Source organism: Thunnus thynnus, chromosome 6, assembly GCF_963924715.1.
Source record: "Thunnus thynnus chromosome 6, fThuThy2.1, whole genome shotgun sequence".
Classification (NCBI taxonomy): domain Eukaryota; kingdom Metazoa; phylum Chordata; class Actinopteri; order Scombriformes; family Scombridae; genus Thunnus; species Thunnus thynnus.
The window spans coordinates 987763-1011817 of NC_089522.1; the positions used below are offsets into that span (position 1 = coordinate 987763).

At 40.6% G+C, this 24055-nt stretch overlaps 1 protein-coding gene across 3 annotated transcripts in view; it reads left to right on the forward strand.

Moving 5' to 3' along the window:
- The window catches only part of prkcz (protein kinase C, zeta), a 135940-nt gene extending 112345 nt beyond the window's left edge, over positions 1 to 23595 (forward strand). For all 3 annotated transcript variants that reach the window (XM_067591195.1, XM_067591197.1, XM_067591196.1), the window contains 2 exons: positions 13602 to 13717; positions 19613 to 23595. In XM_067591195.1, the coding sequence (XP_067447296.1) occupies positions 13602 to 13717; positions 19613 to 19700 (204 nt within the window). In that variant the 3' untranslated portion in view covers positions 19701 to 23595. The remainder of the gene's footprint in view (positions 1 to 13601; positions 13718 to 19612) is intronic.
- The last annotated feature ends 460 nt before the right edge of the window (positions 23596 to 24055 follow it).

Sequence of the window (24055 nt, forward strand, 5' to 3'; positions counted from 1 at the left end):
CAAGCATTAATCCATCATTGCAGCACATTTTCAGCAAGTATTTAGTTTGCTCTTGTTGATAAAATCACCAAGTGGCAGCGGAGTGAAACAGACGCAACTCTGAGACGTCTAAGACCCATGTTCCACAAAACCACCAACAACAACAACCCAATGTCAGATTTCCAAACACTTAGACATTAGTTTAAAAAATTTTTTACATTAGTCTCTAACATTCAAATAAATCATCAATACAGTATTTATTTGCTGTCTACAGCTGCTTTATACTGTATAAAAAGCTTCTTTACCTCATTAAATCCCTGCAGCATCCGAAGAATATTATATATCATCATCATCATCATCATCATCATAACTCAGAGCAATAGTTCTCATGTATAAATATATATATATGTGAGATAAATATATATATATATATATATATATATATATATATATATATATATATATATATATATATATATTTATCTCAGTTGTACTTGAAATGTCAGTACTTGAAGGTTACAATGCCACTTTACTTACCTGTTGTATTTGCACTACATTGGTACTGTGGACATATTTACTTCAGCATTGCACTAATCAATATTATGTTACACAAATAAAGAGATTTAGAAATGGATTAATTTCCCATCATTTATTATGGTAACACATAGTATGCAACATATGAACAATGCTGTTCATATGCTGACACCAAAATTCATAACTGTATGCTTGTGATTGATGCAATTTTAATATTAAATATGAAGTAATTATTGTAGTGACAGTTGGATTTTTATGTTGGCCATTTTTTAAAATCAGTACCTCCTAATACTAATACATCCCAATTTCATGGGATTCTTTCATAAATCTATATAAAAATCCAGATGTGAAAATGTTGACATCACTTAGCTCTGTTCCTCAGTCATTATCATTGGTTTTAGCAAAATCAATATTAGAAAATCATAATTTATCGCTGTGAAGCTAGTTTATGTATTTTAATCCATAAAAACGTATGTGCTTTATGTATGTTCAAGACAGGGCCCTGACTTAGACTAGCTTACTTTTTTTTAGGCTAGTTTTCCCAAATGCAATACTGTTACAACTGTACTTCTTTCCAGTTTACAATTACTCTATTAAAGCATGGTTAATATGCTACTTTATCAGACATTAGCGCAAATGCTAATTTAAAATGAATTAAGGCCATTTCAGTGTCCTCATTGTTGCTATGTCCCTCATGGGACAATTAGGTAGGATGGCAGATAGTATAGTGGCATAAAAGAGGAGGAAAACAATTGTCAGTGTGTTAATGAGTGCTGCCACAGTGCCTGTGAAGTACACACCAAAGGCAAACTGGGGAAAGATATCAAAGCGGAGAGAAATCCTGAGCCCAGTGACAAAGCTCCCATGTAGCGCAGAGGGAAAACAAGTTGACAAAGCTGTGAGAGGTGGGGAAGCGACGCTCTCTGCCCTCAAACTAGAAACCTGTCTCCAGACCTGACAGGCCTGGCACGCCGCTACTGTTGTTACCACATATTAATATTCATCAGACAGTTCCTGAGGGAGTGCAGAGTTTTCTCTCTGAAGAGATGACATATTTGAATATCATTTACCTGCAGTCCTCTTTTATTCCCACTCCAAATGCACAGTTCTTCACTGCCAGAAAAGTGTCAGGTTGATGAGAGCTGAGAAGAAACTGATAATTTGGAAGCGGGTAGAACTGGAATTTACCGTTGTGAGTAATTATTTATTGACACTGAGATCAAATTGAGGCAAGAGACCAGATATCCCTCTGCTGTTCTGCATGTTGTGGATGTGTCTGTGTCTTACCTTTGCCATGAAGCAGGACTTGGCATGTGGTTCAATATTAACAATACCAAACCTAATTTTTTTTTAAACAACATTTTATGAAGATTTTACACACAGACAAAAAATAATCAAATATATAAAGGAAAATAAAAGCCAGGTTAAATACTCATACACGTAAAGAAAACAGGATGCACAAGTGTGAAATATAAAACAAAATTATAAAAGAAGAAAACTAAAAGCAGCAGTGGTGATGACATTCATAGCAGGATTCCCATTTTCTAAAAATTCAGAGAAAGGTTTCCATATTTTGATCAATTGTTTTATTTTTCCTCTAACAATATATGTCAGTCTCTCTAAAGCAAGGCAGGTTGCAATCTCCTTCAACCATAAGCTCAGAGAGGGCATTTGCATATTTTTCCAAAAGAGAGAAATCATTCTCTTGGCCAAAATCTATCAGCATTCACTGCTTAGAACTGACAACTAAGTTCTCTGGATGTATATCTAGGATGCATAGCTTCGCTTGGAGGGGAACGTTCTTACAGACCATCCAGAATATGTTCTGCGTAATACTTTCCCAAAATAACTACCCCTGAGCACTCCCAAACACACTGGAACAATGTTCCCTTTTCCTCTAAACATTTACAACAAATATCTGGAAAGTCAGGGACATTTTATTAAGTTTTATTGGAGTGATAAAAGTTTGCATTAGCCATTTATATTGCAATAATTTAATTCTTGTATTGACTTTTTTTGTGACTTTAAGCATGCCAATCCCCAATCTGCCTCATGTATATCTTCTCAAATATCTTTTCTCCATGCTTCTAGTCTGTCTTCAGATGATTCATTTTCATGTGACACCAAAGGCCCATAGAATAGGGATACTAGACCCCTTTTAGTTAGATATGTAATTGTGAGGCTTTCAAGATTTGTCAAGGGTGGTGTTGGGATGGGCAGTTGTGCGTTTGGTTATAAGCAATAATTAATAATTATCATAGATAATAATTATCATAGATAATTATTAATTATGAAAATAAGATATTGTCAACCTTAATCAATAATTCAGGCACCAACTGCTGGATCTGTGAGGAACACAGTTGATGGTTTGCAATAATTATCAATTATCAAGGATAACTAACTAATTATGACAATTAATAGAATTATTAATATGAATTAACAAATAAGGGGCACCACCCGGAAACCGGGACCAATAACCAAACCAGGTAGTCTCATAAATGGGAGTTCACCTAGAATGATAATATCTGAGAGATATCAACATTCAAGGGTGAACAAAGAAGGGTGAATTCGAGCTCTGACTCCTTCAATCAGCCACTTTTCACAATATTACACACAATAATGACAGAAGAACTTCTCTTTAGATATAACAATGTTTATTAAACTTAAAATTAACAAAGTTAACAAATGCTTCATTCAATAAACAACTATTCTAAAATCTAATTCTACCAAACAAAACACAACAGCTATGTACAGGGTTGGACACATGCAGGGGAATGTGTGCGTGCGTGCGTGTGTGTTTGTGCGCGTGTGCGTCAAGATGGCGACGGGGCCTGACGTGATGACGTTGTCGGTCTGTGACGCTGACGTGACTATGGGAGGAAGTCACGTCGTGCGAGAACCGGATGGCAGAAGTATGGTGGTGTCTTGGTTAGACAGAAGCAAGATGGCACCGCCTGGTGGTCGGCGTTTTGCACTCACCCACTTCTCTGAAAAACACACGTGTCTGATGGTGGATAAGGAAAGACAAAGGAAAGCTTTGTCCGATGTTATCTGACCATCAGATGTGCAAAAAGATGCCGGTGCGTGTATGTGTGTGCGTAGGTGTATAGGTGTTAGTCAGTGTGTAGGTGTTAGTCAGAAGAGAGAGGGAAGAAGGAAAGAAAGCAATCGTGAGAGGAAGAGAAGCGGTTCCTTTGTCCACAGAGAGCGCACGTACGGACGGCAGTCTGTAACGCACGTTGTCTGGTTTCTGACCGACAAAGCAACTTACTTTCTCACTCACGATGGCACAAACACAGCAGTAGTCCTGAGCGGGACAAACACAAAACAGTCTAGTGTGGTGAACACAACTAAACATTCAGCAAACTTAAAATACTCCTCAGAGTAAAGCAGGAAAAATGGACTCGGCGGTCCGTCAACAGCACAACACACAATAGCAAAAGCTAAGAGCTAAATGCTAAACAACAGCAACTGATGCTGATAGGAATACACAACTAACACTGCCTCTGCCCAGACTTATGCCGCTTACTTGGTCGCTTCAGAAAGCGAGCAGGGTGTGTGTGTAATCCATCTTTATGTCCGGCTTTGTCCTTGGCTCGGATGCAGACGGTGGCCGTTCTTGCACGGCAGCTGGCTCTCAGCGGCGTGGCGGAGAGAACAGCAGAGTCGACTCGGTGAAGAAGCGTCTCTTCCTTCTCGAGGGAATTTGAGGACGCTGGTTGCAGCAACGGTCTCTCTCGGATCCGGGAATGTGTTCGAGTGAACACAGGTGAAGTCTCGTCTCGTCCGGCGAGGGGAGTCTTCGATGAGGGGAAAACACGTGCGTGGGGTACCCCCTTTAGTCGACCTGACTCAGAGGAACAGAAGTTACCCCTAGCTCAGTGACATGGGAAAGGCGTGTGCTTCAGGGCACGTTCAGTTTTTAAAGAGGCGGTGATGTCATGGCTGCGTCATCAGGCGGCTCCGCTGTGCAGGAGCGTCTCCGCCAATGAGACTGTATGTTGACTGTTCCCTGCTGAGGTGTGAAAATCGCAAAGCATCCTTGGAAATGAAGTTTGCAATGGACTCCTATTGTCTGTAAGCAGCATTTTGGCGCTATTTCTTTGTCTCGGGGGAAACAAAGGAAAAAGCACCTCATGGTCAGGCCTCACAAGTTACATGTAGGCCTTCTCTGTGTGACCTCGTGGTTTGAGGCCCAACAGTGGTTTAAACATTAACCCTTTATATTTGGATAGTATGAAATGCTTCAATTGTAGATATTTGAAAAGTGTCTTTTGGCATATAATATTTGCTGCATATTAGTTCAAAGACAAGTAATTTGCCATCTTTGGTCGCCCAAAGCTTGAAACCTCCATGAGCTCTTCCTGGCTTAAAATGATTGTTGCCCCAAATGGGGGAGAAACAAGATTTAGCAGGGTTGTCTCAAATATGTTGGTGTACATGATATCAGATGTTAATGGTATTTATGGTCTTTGTCTTATTCCTCAAAGTTTTTAAATCAGCTGAATATAGCTAGAGCTGGAGGGGGAGGTCTGATATAGGTGTTTAATTAACTTAATGCTTACCCAAGTAGGAGGGATACCAGAGTGAAAGTAAAATGTAGCAGAGTATAACTGAGCAGACCAGTAGTACCACTGTAGATTTGGACGCCAAAATTGATTTGGTGAAAATGCTATTAATTTTATCAAAAAAAGACTTGGAAAATGGGAGAGGGACGGACTGAAAAAGATACAGGAACTTTGGCAGTATATCCATTTCAATTATATTCATGTGCTTAATCATTGATATTGGCATTACTGTCAAACAGTTTAATCTTTCCAAACCATTTTTTGTATTTGTAAATGGCGTCTTTATAGCTGATGACGTTCATCCTTTTTTAGAAATACTAGCAATGATTGGGAGTAATTAATTTTGTAGCCAGAGAACTCTCCAAATTGTGTGATTAGTTTGATTAGGTTTGGAATACTGTCTTTAAGATTAGTCAGAAAAAGGTTCACATCATCAGCATATAGAGATATCCTATGTTCTTGTTCACCTAGTTGGATGCTCAAGAAACCTAAAGTGAATAGCATTGGTGATAGAGGACAACCCTGACGGATAGAGCGTTGTAAATTGAATGGTTATGAAACTACATTGTTGATTAATACCCTGCCATTGGGTTTGTATTGCTGTATCTTTAGCACCAGTTTTTTCATGTCATATATTGAGAACTCTCCTGATATTATGGAAACCTTGACGGTTTAGTACAAAACCATTCTGATCATTATGTATAAGATTAGGAAGGGGTGCATCAAATCTTCTTGCCAAAACTTTACAAAGTTTTTTAGTGTCACCTCATATCAGACTGATTGGTCTGAATGACAAACACTCTGTTCATGGTTTTCCTGGTTCCAGGATGAGGGTTATCATAGCCAGCCTCATAGTGGGTGAAAAGTTCCTTCTTGGACGCATTCTTCAAACATATTTAGGAGTGGCCCTACAAAATTATTTTGAAATTTTTTTATAAAATTCTATAGGCAACCAGGTCCAGGTGCCTTACCACTATTGACATTTTGAATTGCCCCTGACAACTCTTCAGCTGTTAAATTACTATCTAGTTCATTTTTTTTATGTCTTTAGATAATGATTGAAACTGAAGCTGGTCAAGAAATATTTCCTGTGTGTCTGAGTCTTGGATGCTTTCTGATCTGTATGAGGATTCATAATTCTTGGTTCGGCTTCGGTGGGTCCAATTTGTGGTGAACCCTTTCCCATTCATGCTGTTTTCTAAAACAAACAAAAACGTTGGTCTATTCCGTCCAGCTTGGATCCAAATCCACTGAATTCTGAAGTGTCTTTAGCTCTGTTAGCACAGCAGATATGCTAACTTGGTCTACATTAGCTTTCTCCTCACCCTCGGTTGTTGGCTCATTGTTTTTCTGCTTTTGTGTATTTCTTACACGTTTAAAAATATCACCCTTTTTGTCGGATGTAATTTTCGACATGGTTGATATTGGATTTGTAAATATACATTGGGTATTTATATCAAATTCTGCAAGGTTGTTTGGAGTGATCAAATTAAGCCGCCCCTAAGTTTGGCAGCATAATTCTAAACAAAATTAATTGTGAAATGTTAGCATTGGCAAGATAAACCAGGTGTAGCATTTGGCTTTGATAGCCACAGGATTTGCAGACTTGTTGACAGAACTTCAAATGTTTCTCACAGCCTTGTTTACTTCCTCTGCACACTTGCCTGTGTCATGTGACTGGTGTGAGCTGCATAGTTTTGCTGTCCTTACAGTATATAAAGTTATACTGGTTTTAGGATAAAGTAACTGTGTTTATTTAGTTCATTTTAGAGTCACATTTGCTCCGTCTTTGACTCACATCAGAAACCACATAGACCACAGGGAAATAATTGTTTATTTGCATAATGTTGTTAATATCAATGAGGAATAAATAAGGGTGTCATCTGCATAGAAATGTCAACTGTTGTTCTGTTTGTGAATTATGAGACTTAATGCTAGCATGTAAATTAAAAAAAAAAAAAACGTGACAGCTTGATGGTGGTCAGAGGGGAGGATTTGTAGTCACTTTTCTTTCTCATCTTCTAGCACTGATTATAATTTGAAGGAAAAAAATCAGTTATTGTTTGTCTCATAGCATGAACTTTGTTTTCGTTGTTTGACCTAATTTAGCAGCATCACTAAAAGGAAGTAAGTAAGGGGGCAAGAAACACAAGCAGTCAAACAGGTTGTAAACAAACCTCCACATTAGTCAGACTAGATATTTCAGACACTTCATCATTATGCATAATCACTTTCAGCTCATTTTTGCAAATACCTCCGTCCACATTAAAATGCCAAAACAGGTACTTTTCCTCTTACTCGACATGTGTGGAGGAGAGGACAGCAAGTCAGCAGCATTCCTGACATTTAGTTTACTGCAAGCAGATTACAACACTTTCAGCAAGAGGAAGGTGGTAGATAGCTACTCAATGTTTAACTCTAATCAAGCTATCAAAGTAGACAATAAAGAGAACAACACTAGCATGAAGCCACCCGCCATTGTTGTTACTGTCGTTGTGTTTCTTCTTCTCCCTCTTACAATGAAAACAGTAAAAGAAATGGAAAGCCTGTTTACAGACAACAAGATGTTTCTTTCTTTCTGTCTTGAAGCCAGCTGAGTGCATAAACATTAGCATGTTTCTTTGTGGGATGTTCACTGTCTGACAACAGATCTGTACAGAAAGCAGCAGGACATTTTGAAAGATGTTTCAGTTCTAAAATTAAAACCAACAGTGAAGTGAAAGCATTTGGCCTCTCTGATGTTAATCTCCTTGTTCTTATGGAGATGTGCTTCCACGCTGCTGTGGAGGATGACAGAGAGACGGCAAGAGAGCTGAAGCACCACTTAGAGTGTGTGATTAAGTGATACAGTATTAGTGTGTGTGTAAGTGCGTGATGCTTGGCTTCACATCTGTTGACTTTAGTTTGTCTCCAATCAGATCAGGCTGATTGTCACATCGTCCAATCCTGTCCCACACACACCACTGGAATACACAGTCACACACACACACTGACAGGTTCTGTGATCTGAGAACCCATGGATCGCCTGTATAGCCCTGGCGCTCACTTACCTCTTTCATGTGCCCCTCGCCTCAGGGGCACTTCCTGTGTGTGTGTGTGTGTGTGTGTGTGTGTCAGCGAAGGTGCCGGGCTCATTCCTGGCCCTCAATGTGCTTCATTACCACCACACAGAGCCTCAGCCTGCCCAACAACACATCAGAGAGAATGGGGAAAGTAGGAGGAGAGGGATGTGAGAAGATAAAAGAATTGACAATGAGTAAGACAGAGACAAACGGAGAGGAGAAAGATAGAGACAGGATGTGAGGGGGTGAAACTGATGGAGGAGTGTAGGTAGGCGCTGAAAAAGCTGAAAAAGAAATTAGCAAAGAGAGAGAGAGAGATTGGGGGAAGGTAGGCCAATCTGATGGAGAGGGAGCGACGGGAAGGGATACAAAGAGAGAAAGTGAGAGTTGTTTTGTGTTGTTTGTCTGTTTGAAGCTGTTCTCACAAAGCGCTTTGAACCAATAACACTAATGAAGCATAGAATCTGCTGCAAAAACCAGCAGGAGAACCAGGAGCTTTGTAGGAACTAAACACACACACACACAGTAAACTACTAACAAACAAGCTAGTTGCGAGTGTTGTTTAAGGAGGACAAAAACATCTGTGGAACTGGAAAGTAACAGAATCACATTTTTCACAGATTCCTCAACATTCCCCCATAACTTAATGACAACATAGTGTCTGATCTGCCTGCTTTATAGTTATGGTTTGGTTAAAGAGCAACTCAACAGCAGCTGGCCTCCAGTATTGTGTCAGTACACTGTGACATCACTGTTGGGTGTAGTTAACAGGCACCACAGAACACACCAAACCACATCCATCAGCGGCGATGGGCACCTGAAAGTGTAGTTATTTACACATTACATATTACTAATTTAAAAAGTTCTTATATTGCAATTTACTCACCAGCAAAAAGTAATTAGTCACATTACTTGTTGCATTAGTTTCATTACTGAGCCCAGCTCTGGCAAAGTTGCACAACCACAAACCCACATGTTCCATCTTCTGTGTTTAACACATGTAGAAGAAGTTTAAGAGGCAGCCAGCCTACAGTTTGATGGTATTTACTGATCATCAATCGCTACCTTAACGTTAGCCACAGTGACTGCATGAAGTCCCATCCTTTCAGTGAAGCTGTATTGTTCTCACAGCCTCCAACTCTAAACTAAACCAGCTTCCAGATGCCTGAATGTAGCCTCACCAGTACCCAATGTTAGCAAGTCAGCTAAGAAGATACAACACATCACAGCACATACACAGCCAACATTAGCAACATGTGCATATTAATCACTGTTTTCCCAAATAAACGTAACATACATAACAGTGACAGCAGTGGCCAGAATAATATCAGCTGGCTCGACGGCTGTTATTAGATTTTAAAAACGTACCCTTTGATGATCGCGTTTTAACGAAAGTTACTTGAATACGAAATCCCAGAGAAGCCTTGGTTTTGTGGTGAAGGTTTTCCTCTGCAGATTAACTCCAACTTTTCATTAAAAGTTAATCTTGAAAAAGGCATGGATAATCCTCACTAGCCATGGTTACTCCTGGCTTATTTATCTGTTTTTTTTTCCCGCTAGCTTGTGATCATGTCTGCTCCATTTCAGTGCACCGCTGCACCACTGAACACATAACGGCAAAGGCGGGAAAACTGTTAAAACTATGTGTTTAAATGGATGTAATCTGTCAGCCAGCGGCAGCAACCACGTTGTCGTCACCTTACAAAACAAACAACAATGTCGGCCTACAGGGCGAAAGCCTTGTTGTCCTAGCTGACAAATAATTGCCAGCATGGACAGTAATGTTCACAATATGATTTTATGTAAGCCTGAATAACATTCATCTGTTTAATCATTCTTCTTGGACTTGTTTGTGTTTGTAGGGGCCATGTAGTCGTGGTGACGTTAACACCGCTCTTGCTGCTGTAATTTGGCAGCAGATCTGGCGGATCTGCTGGCTACAATGACCGTCAGATGGTGTGCAGACTTTGCCTACTCGGCCAGCACAGCTGCACCAGCGTGGTAATGGTGCGGACCCATTCACAGCGCACAGCGGGCTGATCTTGTCATAAAGTAGCAACCACAAAGCCCGCCCGTTTAGAGGGAAGACATAGTTACGATTGGTCATTTGAAATTACTCAGCCCACCAATCACAGACCTGAAAGCAACATTTCCTTCTCGGCAACTGCAGTGGTGCAAATTTCTGATAGGCTGACAAAAGGGTCTTCTTCCATTTAACCCTTCACATTCCAACACAGACTGAATAGACAGGTTTGAATGGTTTATTTCCTCAGAAACGTTTTGTGAGTCCTGTCACCATACAGCATACACCATACCTAAAAACATATTTAAAATAAATACAAAATGCAACCATTTAAAGTTGTATGTCCCTCTCCTAAGCCAAAATAAAAAAAATATAAGTCCCCAGTGCTTAAAAATAATTTGATGTGCCTCCTCCTCCCTCTCATAAATAACAAACAGTCCCTAAAAGTCTTCCTTCTTCTGGTGGGGTTTTCATTTGAAGCACCTGTATGAATGTGTCTTAACTGTGATTATTATTGCCTATTATTAGTATGGTGCTGTACTGTTATCTTTTCTGTCTAAATATTACCCGTCTTAATATTGCCCCCATTATCACACTTAAGTTGCAAAGTGTGATGTGTAATTTCAATATATATTTCAGCAATACACCATTTGTTATAAATAAACCTAAATTCATTTTTTTAGTATATAAAAACACCAGCTCAGTAATCATCACTTCCAACATTATCCTGCAGTTCAGACAAAGGTCTGGCTGCATAAAGGAGGAAGAAAAAGGACTTGATTCTGATTTCAGAGGATAAAGGTGAGCTGTTGATTCACACCTTCCACATCACTGACTGAACTGGGGCCACTGGAAAAATAACTCACCTGTCACTCTCCCCTAAACATCTACTGGTGGCAGCTGAATCCTGAATCCACTCTAGTGCAACATTAGATAAATGTATTTACTATCATACTGTTCATTACAAATTCAATAGAGAATTTCTTCATGTATTGCTTTCAAATTCTGGAGAAAACATTAAAAGATTTAGATATATTTTATTTTATTGCTTTTATTTGACTGCTTTCACAGTATTTGGAGCCTTCTACCCACCAGGTTTTATAAAGTAGTACTCTTCTACTGAGAAAATGACCAAAAACAACATGGAGAGCAAACCTCTGTACCCGTGGTCTTTCTGTGCCCATCTGACTTCATTGTGTTCTCAGAAAATGTCCTCAGTGCACATTTTAACAGGATGAGGGACTGATGTGAAACCATGGAAACAAACCAGACAAAAACTCTCCTGGCTGAATCACTCGAGCACAATTACTCTGCAGCCTCAACCTTCATTCTGTTGTTTTTCCCTCCCTGTTTCAGTCCTGTCTTCAGTGCCACTGAGAAATGTAGCAACAAGGTGCCCTTTTTTATAGTAACAGATCTGACAATATGGAAAAGAGACAAAGTGTTTGAATTGAGAGTTTAATCCTCTCAAATGTACAAGATTCATGTTTTCCTTTTATTTATTAGACACATCTATTGTGTAAACACAATGATGTCAACTAAAACACTCAATATTGTCTATTCAGGCAAGTCAGTTTTATACTTAAAGCCTGAAATCACTCATTTGTCTCATGGGGCTTCACAATATACAGCAGCTTCTATCAAAAGACCCAGGTTGAAGAAACAGCCCCTCCCCAAAAGAAAAGGATAATGACATTGGGTCTCTGTAAATTAAAGAGTACAGTCTAGACCTGCTCTGTGTGAAAAGTGCCTTGAGATGACTTTTGTTGTGATTTGGCGCTATATAAATAAAAATTGATTGATTGATTGACATACAGTCCCAGTCAAAAGTTTAGACACACCTTGTTCACTTGAAGAAGAAACAGAAGTAACACTTACAACATGGAGAAAAAGAATGACAATACTGACGCATAAGGTTGGCAATGTGCTATATTTTTATTTTAAAATTCTCATGAAAACACCCAAACCAAAAAAAAGTGTGAGTCCGTCTGACTAATACTCTCACTACCATGTCTGTGGCTCTCAGCTTCAAGCCTATTGGTTCCTACAGAAGACGTAAATCTTTACAAATGACTCACAAATATAGTTTCATTTTTTAAAAAGCCTCCTAAAACAGCTGGTCACTGTAGTTTTTAGTAAATGTTACTCAAACAAAAGGAGGTAGTGTATTTGTTGGTGACTGTTCTCTAGTGAGTATTTTCAGCAGTGTGACGGTGTGTGTGGGATTGAGTCAGAATAAACTACAGCGTGTGTGTTCATGGTGATGAAGGAACATGTCACCCAGTGCAACAGTGGGCCTCACTGATGTGTTTTTAATATTTTTGGACAACAATGGACCTCTATGACACAGAGGAATAAGATATATCAGACTTTGATACACACACAGGACTTGTTGGTAGATCACTTCCTTGTTGGTTTGGATCCCAACATGAGATTTGTGTCTTTCAAGTAAATACAAACATGCAATATTTAGTTAATATGAAGTGTAATATGTTTTAGTGTTTCAGAGTGTAAAAGTGAGCTGCTCTGCAATTTTTCTTAAAGGACCAGTTTGTAGAATTTAAAGGCATCTGGCACAACAGACTTATTGAACATAATATTCATGATTTAATTAGTGTTTAATCACCTGAAAATAAGAATCGTTGTGTTTTCGTTACCTTAGAATGAGTCTTTATATCTACATCGGGAGCGGGTCCTCTTCTACATAGGCTACCATGTTGCACTGCCATGTTTCTACAGAAGCCCAGAAGGAACCAAACACTGGCTCTAGAGAGGACCTGACATGTTTTTAACAAGTTTCACGGCCACCGTAGGTTCTCTTACATGCTTGGACGGTTGGTTGCAATCTGCAACCTCACCTCTCGATGCCACTAAATCCTATACACTGATCCTTTAAGACATTCATTATATTTGGCCACTGATGAAGTTAAGTGTTTAGTATTTCACTTGGATTGCCATCCTGGGTCTTCGACATGTTTTTTGCTTTGAGTAAATTATCACAGCACAGTTAAATGAAGAAAACATACATTTGCAGCGCTGAAAGCAGCAACAGTTCTTATGACCTTTACAAAGCATAGCAGCAAATACTTCATGCAGCAGTGTCCTCTTTGCTGACTTCAAAGCTTTCAAATGTGAGCTATAAAAGCCTTGATTAATTTCACACCTTACTGAAAAGGAGAATAACCACCTGAATGCAGCTCCATATCCTTTAGGTGATTACTGATGCTTCTGTTTTGTGCTGTTTTGATCAAAGCAGAGGGGAGTGCAGTTTTCCAGACAGCAAATCAATGCCCTGTAATTGTAGAAAGTTTCCAGAATTTGGATCACACAGTGTGCTTGCAAATCTTTGTTTTTTTTCTTTACTGTCTCCACTCCATCATTGAGTAAAAACAGTTGTTATACATAATGCATTTTTATGTGTTTGTTTTTCCCAAGCTGGAGAAGAAAGAGGTGACGCCGCCCTTCAAACCTCAAATCTCCGATGACTACGGCCTCGAAAACTTTGACACGCAGTTTACTAATGAACCAGTGCAGCTAACACCAGATGATGAGTAAGTACGGCTTCTTAAACTCACATTACTGCCATCATTAAAGTCAACCTTTGGTGAATAATTTATAGCACTCACGTGTCACGTGTGCACCAGTCAAATGAAAACTACACACTGCAGTGTGGAAATCAGAAATTTATCTGCTACAGTGAACATCATATCTGCTTCTTTTGCACTATTAAATAAGAACTCTGACAACAATAAATTATTACTGAAGTCAACTAGGTTTATCTTGATAGCATTGTGAAATAAATGGAAATCAATGGCTGCCTGGAAAACGTGAAACACACTATATCCACACTTACTGAATGGTTCTTTACAGTCAAACTTACATTTTTTGTGTAATGACATATAAACTATAATAATTCTACAGCTATTGTGCATAGTTTTTTTTATTTTTCAAAAGAATATTAAACTGTTTTGGACATTTTTGACCATCGTCAGTTTCAGCTAGTTAGCCTAGCTAGCTAACATTAGCAGTGATTTGTGCTAGATGTTACTTTTCTCAACACCTCTCACACACTCAGTGCTGTGTGCATCGGTATTATGGAAGGACGGGTATGTGGCTAGTGTTAGCTGCCTTTTTTTCATGAGTCAGGATGTGGTGATAGCAAATGTCTGAACTCACAGCAACGGGCAGTCCTGTAACCTCAACACTATGTACTCAATCCTTGAAAAAACTGGACTATTGCAATTGAAGTGACAGAATAAACTAGTCTTAATGTCCTCCAATATAGATTTTGCACCAATCATATTACAGCACTGACAGTACAATACTGTTGATACCAGAAATTTACAGCCACTGGACAAAACCAATAGAAGGAGGCTCTATCACTGCAGCAAGACAAGAAGATATATTTTGACTCGTAACATATCTCTGCCTTCTTTCTTCAATACCGTTCTCTACATCGCTTCCATGTTCTATCCTGCAAATTGAATTTGATCTTTTGTCAAGTAATCATCAAGTAATGATACTGGGCATCATACTGCAACCAGGTTGTTGGTCATTGGCACCTAATGGAGCTGTGTGGTGGCCATGAGGACAAAACTGTGATTATACTTGGCAGGTGTGAATGTGTCCAACACAGTGGTGCTAAAAAAGAGCACATGTGATCAGCAGAACCCGTCATGGTCGAACAAGAACTCTCCTTCCACATGTTTTTCACACAAACAGTGGGTGCAGTGCCATCTTCCCAGAAGACTTCTGCATCCAATAAAGAAAAACATCCCCCCCTGCGAGTTCCCAACATTGACGTCTTTATCCATCTACTTATTGTTTTGATTAATGCAAACATGTAGCCTTCAGGATCTGACAGGAGCCCTTGTTTAAGATTTAACTTTGGAGAGAAAAGGCTGAAGAGATCTGGCACAACAACAGACACGGTGCAGGCTCCACTGTCGCAGACTGTCTGCAGCCGCAGCATGGAAACACAAGCATGTCTGTTTCCTGTGTGCCGTCACAAAATGGATTCCATAAGGCTTTGGCAGGCCCTGCCAATAGATATTACCAGACTTATGTTAGACAACATTTTCATTTAAATCCATGCTGGATTAATTTTGTCAGGCTCCAACATTTATATTTTTCCTGCAAAGCTTTTATTGGACTGATTTTAGCCAAATATTTCTCCAACCAAGCTGCTCAGAAGCAGAAGCTTAACTGAAAATTAAATACTCCATGCACATCACCCCTTTTCAGCATTTTCATCAATAATAGCACTTTCAGTAAAAAGGATTGTCATCTCACACAGCCAATCATCCTCTATAACGTCCTATCCATGGATATTTATCCATGTATGGGATGGGAACGCACTGGGAATTCAATGTGCCGCACATCTTATGGATTGAAGGGTCAGGTTTCTACTTTATCAGTATGAGATGTGCTCACTGTCTCTGCACTGTGCTCTGCGCCCCACTATGCAAAGTGTAGCATAGGTTTACGTCACCAATGTGCACCAGGTAGCAGGAAAGCGCTGGGAAATTTAAAACAACACAACTGGGATTGTTTTAGAAGAAGGTAGTCACAGTCAACCTTCAGAGAAGACAATGATGAAGAACCTGATTATCAGGAAGGGTTTGGGTGCATGAAACATGTTTGATTCTTTCCATCAGTGAAAGATCATGGACAAACAAGGTCAAAGTTGAAACTGATTCAACTTTGAGCACAGCAGCAAGGTGTGAAGGATTCAGTATGTTTGAGACAAACTAGGTCATATGACGTGTCGTCTGATTACATCTAAAGGTAAAAGTGTGTAAACCTGTTTTGAATGGCCCGGTGGAAATCCTGTCATGACCTCCCCCAAGCTTCAAAAGACTGTCTCTCTCATCTTTCTCCAAGAGTTGTGTGTCTTTTTAGTCTTGAAGCAATGAATGACACAACCGGGGAGAAGGCGGACACTATTGGACAGTCTCTTCCTGAAGGCGTACACATGATTCTACACAAGAAAAGTGATAGAAATGGTTGAAGAATGAAAACAAAGAGCATGAGAGAGAAGTCCAAGTGAGTGTTTCATAAAGGCACAAACACTGTCGGAAGCTGAGCCCACCCTTAACGGATGTCTCTTCACAGAATGATCGATGATCCAACATGCAATTAGTCTAAAGAATAATTAGGCCTTAAATCATGCTGGGGCAAAGTGATTCATAAACACACACATATATAATCTCAATCTCTCTTGACTTGATACTGTCAAATCAAGCAGAATTAGGATCTCCAAAACAAAATGTGTCATGCAAGCTGTCAGTGACTGGCATCATCAACACTGGTTTGCAGCATACTGATGGACTGGATGGAGCGGAGACTGACATAGGTACCACCATGACATTTACCTGTTTGTGCAACTCGAGACCTTTGAACATGTACAGCAATAACTACACCATTGTGAAATGACAGGGCACCGAGCAACAGCAGCTTCCAGTGTTAATTGGAGCCTTATTAAATGCCCATCATGCTTTGCACCCATGACAGATGTCTTTGGGTAGCTACCATGGCTGTCCCTCAGTTTGAAGGTGCTGTACACCTCTGCTGTTCGCTAGACGCTGATCTTCAAACCAGTCCTGGAGTGAGTGAGCCTCGCAGCTCATTAAGGGGCTGCAGCGAGGCGGCTCTGAAGCTCATACGAGCTCATTTGTGACAGGGTTTGACGACTGCAGTCCGTGATAGACTTTTGGGGAGGCAATTGTGGAAGAGATCGGGGTGTTACAGGGAGGGGAGGAGGGGAAGCAGGGTGGAGAGCACTCTCCCAGTTCAGTAGTGGAGATATCAACCTGGCATCAAACCACGGCACATCAAAAGAAGACGCACGCCTCCTCCCTACGTCTCGCACTTTATCTCCCCATCCCTTTCTCTTCCCTCTGTTACCAAGGAGAGGGGCTGACGTCGCCCACTCCCGCTAGGAGGGGGTGATGTAAAAAGCTCTCCAGTCTCCCCTCTCCCACTCGTGATGGGCTTGGCACAAGAAGAAAGAGAAGTGAGAGCCGTGTAGGGAGAGAGAAGGGTACAAACCCTCCATGTTAGAGATTTACATTGCGACATTAAAAGCCAGGATTGCTGGGGGCCCTTGCCAGGATGGTGAGGGGAGGGGGAGAGAGGCTTTCGATTTTCTCTGCCAGCTCCTTGTCTTAGAAAATGGCAACCTCAGCCAGTGCCCAGGGAAGCATACTTTCTTCCTCCGTAGCCTTTGTCCTGGCTGGTTGTTTTCAAGGACCACAACACTGCTGTAGTCTGTCTGAGGAACCTGTTGCTTCTCCCAACACTGTAGATGCATCCATTTATTTACTCATTTATTCTTTCTTTCTTTCCAACAATTAATGGTCAGAAACCATCAAACATAGAAGTCTTACATCAAACGTATTTGTCAGCCTCGTAGTGTCATCAGTGCACAGACTCACATATCACACATTGCCCTCACACCTACTGGTGAGGTCCTACACTGACTGGGTATCGAACCCCTGTCTGACAAAATCATGTGTCATATTATGTTATTAATTTCAGATTACATGTTGACAAGCAACATATTTATATCATTCTATGTTGTTTGAATGCTGCACTGCAGACCTTGTCGCTGCTAAACTGGCGTCTCACCCACAAACACAGCCAGTTGTTTGTTTGAGGACATGACTAAGCTGGAGGTAGTGCTGCCGGGGTGTAGTAGGCAGGAACTTGACCCTTGTGATGTCAGAGGCCCCACATTTCTATTTCTTAACTCACACGAAACCAAGCAAAAACCAGCAGCTTCTGTTAGCCACCTGTTTTCTGTTCTACTGTGGCTGAATTACAGACGAGGGTTGTTGTGATGTATGATGGTGCATTAAACTTGCCCCGCTTTATTCATGCCAGACTTTCTGTGTCAGTGTATAGTCTCTACAAACAGCCCCCCTCCAGATCACTCTCCTTTCTCCTTGTTTCTGTAAGTTCATAAATTGGCATCACAGAGAACTCTTTGTATTGTTTTCATACGCAGCTGCCAACAGATCAAAACTCTCAGTAGTTACTGAAGACTTGAGATCCAGTAGGACGATCACTAGGACAGTGACAAGCTCATGTTACTGTCAGACACATTAGCAAATAGCCTCACCTCTTATCCAGCATGATGGATATGATGGATTTAATGAGTGACTCGTACCACTGATGTTTTAGTTTGTTCAAACTCTTTCTCAGCTTGTCAGGTGTTGAGGGATGTAAGATTGAAATGTTCTCTTTGGATTTCTTCATGCTTCTCTCTGCTCCGTCTCTCTCACTTCATTCCCTCCTCCTCTTTCCCTTCCTCGTTCTCTCCTCTTCGTTCTGCATCTGGTCATTGGTCATCTGGACAAGTCATCCAAGCCTGGAAAAAAAACACAACATTTATGTTGGTGAACACACTGTTTGTTTTGGTCGACTCCCAAACCTTCTCTCCTCTCTTTTGTGCGTCCCTCTCTGTGGTCTTTCTTTATTTCTGTCTCTCTGTTCTCTCCTAAACTCCAAAATAGAAAAACACCATTTTCTAAATGTAATGGTTGTACTGGTGGTTGACCTACTCCTACAGTGAGAGTACTTCACATGAGATCAGATGGAAGAAAAATATTTGCTTCATCAGTATTCTGGTGCACAAACTGAAAGAAAGACTCAGTAGCATTTCATTCACTTGTCCTGGTCCTCTATGTGGGTGGGATCTGCAACCTGTTCAACACTGCCGGTGGCCCCTAAAGTGAGACCCCCACCCACCTGGTACGCCAGGGGAAAGTCCAGTGAACGCACCTATTGTTTTAACTTCAAAGCCCTGTGCTCAGTGTCTGTGGAGAGAAAGCCTCTCGGCCTTTCCCAGCAAGAGGCCTCCTTTTTGGGCTTCAGTTGCTTGTCTCACCATCGCCACACACACACACACACACACACACACACACACACACACACACACACACACAGATGAGTAAACAGCCTGTTGCTGCAGAAGAAGAAGCGGCGTTGCTAGGGGAGTACATTTATTTTTACCCAGCCACTCTGAGCCCACTAGTTATGGGGTTCTGCTCCATTTACCTGCGATTATGCTTTTGTTGATGGAAGCAGCATACTCAGGAAACAAAAAGCAGGTCGAGTTCCTCCACTGATTAGTCTACACCGTGTTCTTTCTGTCTCACTTGACATCATGTACTAAGAGAAGCCATTTTACAGGCACTCTGAGGATTTTTATTCTGACACAAACAAGTCCATCAGGTGGTTTTCAGCTGATTTGCATCAAAGGTGTCCACATGCTAACCGTTTTAGAGTGTGATCGCCAGCTATTAAATCAATCACCAACCATTTATCTTGATTTATGGATTAATTGTTTTGAGTCATGTTAGTTGCAGCTCTAGATGGAACAGCGTTCAGGGTTTGTGATGAAACAACACCTCTAATTCCTCTTCTTGTCTCCCTCTCCTCAGGGACGTCATCAAGAGAATAGACCAGTCTGAGTTTGAGGGATTTGAATACATCAACCCCCTGCTGCTATCCACAGAAGAGTCTGTATGAAGGGGAGACCAGCTTCCTCCTTCGCCCACCTACTGTCTGTCCAAGCTGCCGTCTCAGCCAAAAACCACTCGCAAGCCAATTCTGACAGGAGGAGCAGGAAGAGTAAAGGACAACAGGGACGAACTCACCCCTCTGGACCCTGTCAGCAAAGCAAAGCAAACATAAGAATGGGAGAGTTTCCTTCCTTGGACGATTCCGATTGTTTTGTTGGGATACCAAACTCTTCTTTCTTGATATCTACAAGAAAAACAAAGACACTGGACTACAAGAACATTCCCCGTCGTTGCATTGTCTTCCCCTTTTTATTTCGTTTTCTCCTTCGGCTTCATTCCTTTCTCCCCTCAGAATGTCCATCCTCGTGTTGAAGCACGACCAGCTTTGTAATTTGAACAGAGAGCTGTTTCATTCGGTGCCTGCCTTCATGAACACATCTCAACCCGTCTCACATCCCTGGATGAATATGACAGTTCTGCTGAAGAACTTGAAATTTTACGCGCACTTTTATTTATTTTTTGGTTAATTCCTTTTTTCTATCTTGTAGGGGGGGGCGACGCCTCACACAAAATGAGAATGTACAATGACGAAGGAAAAAATAAGTTATTATTGTGTATTATAATGTAGGTAGTGAATCCAAAATTGACGATGCCTTTTTATTGATGCAAGTGGCCCACTTTCATCCGTACCCGCAAACCTTTCTTTTTGTTATATTCTATGATTTTCACAAACAGCGGGGGGAAAAAAACGCTAACTGGGAGATGAGTTTTTATTTAAGAAGTGCCTCAAAGATCAAATTAATTACCATGTCTCTGATTGCACTTATCTCTTATTGAACATTTCTTCACCCACCATGGATTCAGCAGGCCAAGACCTTCTGAAACCGGGTCTAGACTCTGCCAGGGTTGGTCCAAGTCTCTGAGGGGGAATCAATATTTTTGGAGCACAGTAGCCTGCCTCAGTCCTGACTGAATTTTTTAAAAAATTTTAACAAATCAGTTCAAATAATCAGTGTAGGACAGTGTTTAGATTATGTAATGATGGTCTATAGATGTATAAGAGCAGCATTCACAAACCCGACCCATCAGAAATGACCTCAACTGAGAAAAAACGCTCAAAGGTAAAGCTTGATGTGTAGATATTGATCATAGAAGAGCTTTCCCAATGTCAAATTACAAACATCACCACTACAGCATCCATACCGTCCTGTGTTTGTGATGCCACAGTACGAAGGCGTGTGAAGGCCAGAGTGGACCTGCTGCCAGTCAGCCTGGCAGCTTCAGAAACACATTATATCAGGACTTCAGCAGTGTGTTGGCTCCAGCCTCCGCAGTGTGTTCAGGCTTGCTGGCCGAGCTCAGATTCTTCCACCCCAGCGGCCACTGAGTGACCATCTGCAGCCGGTCGAAAATATCATGTGACCAGTTGGGTGTGCTACCTTGTGGAAAAGTGTCTCCATTTCCATTTTGGGCTCATTGTATGTTTCTTTCTGCGCACTAAGGCTGGCTTTACATAGTGCAACTCGAACGCACCTCCAGCTCAAAGCAACTTAATGGTTAAACCATGTCTACAGTTGGTAAAGTCCAACCTCTTATTTACAGTCTAACATCACACCAAAGTGATATTTAAATGTATAAAAGGTCAGTGGACGTGTTTGACATTAGCATTGAGACACAATCTAAGCTAATCAGTGCTGGTAACTGTAGCTTACAAGCTAAGCAGCGCTTTGTTAGCAGGTGGTGCTGAGGAATAATAACCATAAAACCAAATATTAAGACATATAAATTTCTCTCTTGTGGGTACAGACATGTCATTTACTGTAGCAGGAAAAAAATCAAAACATGCAACAATGTAATTTCAGTCCCTTTAGTTTTAACTGCACACATGGAGAGAAATGAAGGTGTTCATATTTTCTTCCCTTCAAATTGTAAGTTGTAGTGCTCAAATGATAAATGAATTAATCTGACAGCCACTCAACAAATATTTAACACTTAATCTATTAACTTAAAAAACACTCTTTAGATTATCAATAATGATAATCGTTAATTGCAACCTTCCAGACAACAACGTCACAGCACTGCTCACCATGTTTTATACTGTAAATGAAGTAATGTGACCGATTTGACTAAACATCAACAATAATAATAAAAACTTAGCTGCAATAATTCATTTTTTGGCCACTTGGGGGAAGCACAACAAGCTGTAAACACAATGTTGACATATTACTTATGAAGTCATCGTGGCTGTTGCCTGTTCACACATCCAGCAGATGCAGAACAACATTAGCATTTATTTGGGGGGGGTCGGGTTTGTGTCCACCTGATGAATGCAGGTCCAGTATTCACTCACCAAAACTGTGAAATTATAAATAAAAGACACTGAATCGCTCCATAAAGCTGAGGGGAACCGCAGAGTTTCACATTACACACAGTCAGCTGATCCGTCGTCTATATGAAAATAAAAAGCTTTCTGCTCCTTTTAAAGTTTGTTAAGTGGACAGTTTTCACATTTATTGTGGACGCCGGGGCTCATGCTGGAAATGCTGAAAATCCTGATCCACTGTTTGGACGTGAACCCGGTCCGGGTTCAACAGTATCTATCACAGCTGGCTTAATACTGTCTGAATACTGAAATAGTATTAAAAACTGTCAAATATGGGAAATGGGCATCAAATCCTTGATCATACTCTTAGTTTTCTTTATTATTTGGTGGTCAGATATTAATTTAAGTCTATATTTAGCAGTTTTATGTAACACTTATGCATTAAGCTGTTTGGCATATTTACTTCATTGAAAACATATTCATCTTCCCCAAACAAGGGTATTGGTACTGAAACTCTGGTATTTTATTAGCAGAAATATTGAATATGCGGGTTTGTGTTTTCACTCGGAACGTTCTGGATGAGTTTGTAACAGTTGGCCAGTGTAAAGCCAGCCCGACACGCAGCTCTCTAACATCAGCTCGCCAAGATATTCATACATTTCTGCACCTTTCTGATCCATCGAAGGGTTTCCAAATCCTACGTTTCATCTCCTTTACCACCGTCACGCTCATATAAATGAATAAAATGAAGCCATGAGTGTATTTCTATACACTGAGATTTCAGGCTAGTTTAACTTCATATACTGCCACCTTAATGCACAACAAACCAAATTTATGAGCCTTGCTGTGTTGAAACGCCGGGATAAAATCAAACACACACACACACACAACACATCTGTGAATATCAACTAAGACACAGATTAAAGTCACAGACAGGAAGAAAAACTCGTCTCTGAAACGAGCTTTCTGAGCGCCTCCGAGGACAAGAAGAGCTCTCTATTGGCTGAGAGTTATTTGATGAAATCTGACCCGTGCTAATTTGATAACCACATAATAGGATTAATTAGCTGATCCTGAGTCAAAGGGTCTCAATTAGCTTCAGGGCCTTTACAGGCAGGGAAGAAACTGATAGAGAGAAGAGAGATAATGAAGCAGTTACACAGTCACCGATTAGTCCAGCACAATGAACACACACACACACACACACACACACGGAGACGCTAGAATCACTTCAACATTCGAGGAAGCTTCCTCTTCCAACCCCCCGAACACCGTCTCATCTGATGAATTTCTGTATTAACGTCATGGTTTGTTGATCTATTTTGCACAGCAGGTGAAACATTAGTGACATTCTTTTTTCTTGAGGGACCAAAGGATGAATTTGGAGTCCTTGAAACCACATCACAGAACAGTGAAGGCCATTCAGACACCTAAAAGAAAGACCCTTTATTTAAAAATGAATGAACTTATTCCATGACTTTTTGTTCTAACATAATGCTGGTTGGATATGCTTAATTTTGCTTCACTGCATCTCTGTAAATATGTGTAATTATTAAAAATGATACTGGTTTTCCGTGAACTGACTCCTTCCTTTTTGCAGCCTTGGCAGAAAAACCTTTGCAGATGCTACCGTTGTTGTTTTGTGTGTGTGTGTGTGTGTGTGTGTGTGTGTGTGTGTGTGTGTGTGTGTGTCGCCTGGGAGTTGGCCTCACGCACCAGCACATCCTCACATCTCTGATCACCACTTAATCTGCTCATACTGGGAGACTGAAAAAGATAATGAACCAATATTTATCATCTAAGGCTGCTTCCTGTGTTTATTGGATATGGAGATAAACATGTTTGAATTGTTTACTACAAATTAATATTTAAATATATCTGCAAAGCGGTCTTCAATGGATTTCATCAGCTCAGTCACACAGTGACCAGCACACAGCGTGTGGATTCATTTACTGCTCCGGTGCAACATAACCGTCTACAGTTTGCATCTCGACAAGCACATCTGGAGGAAGTCAATTAGACAAAACGAGGAGGATCAT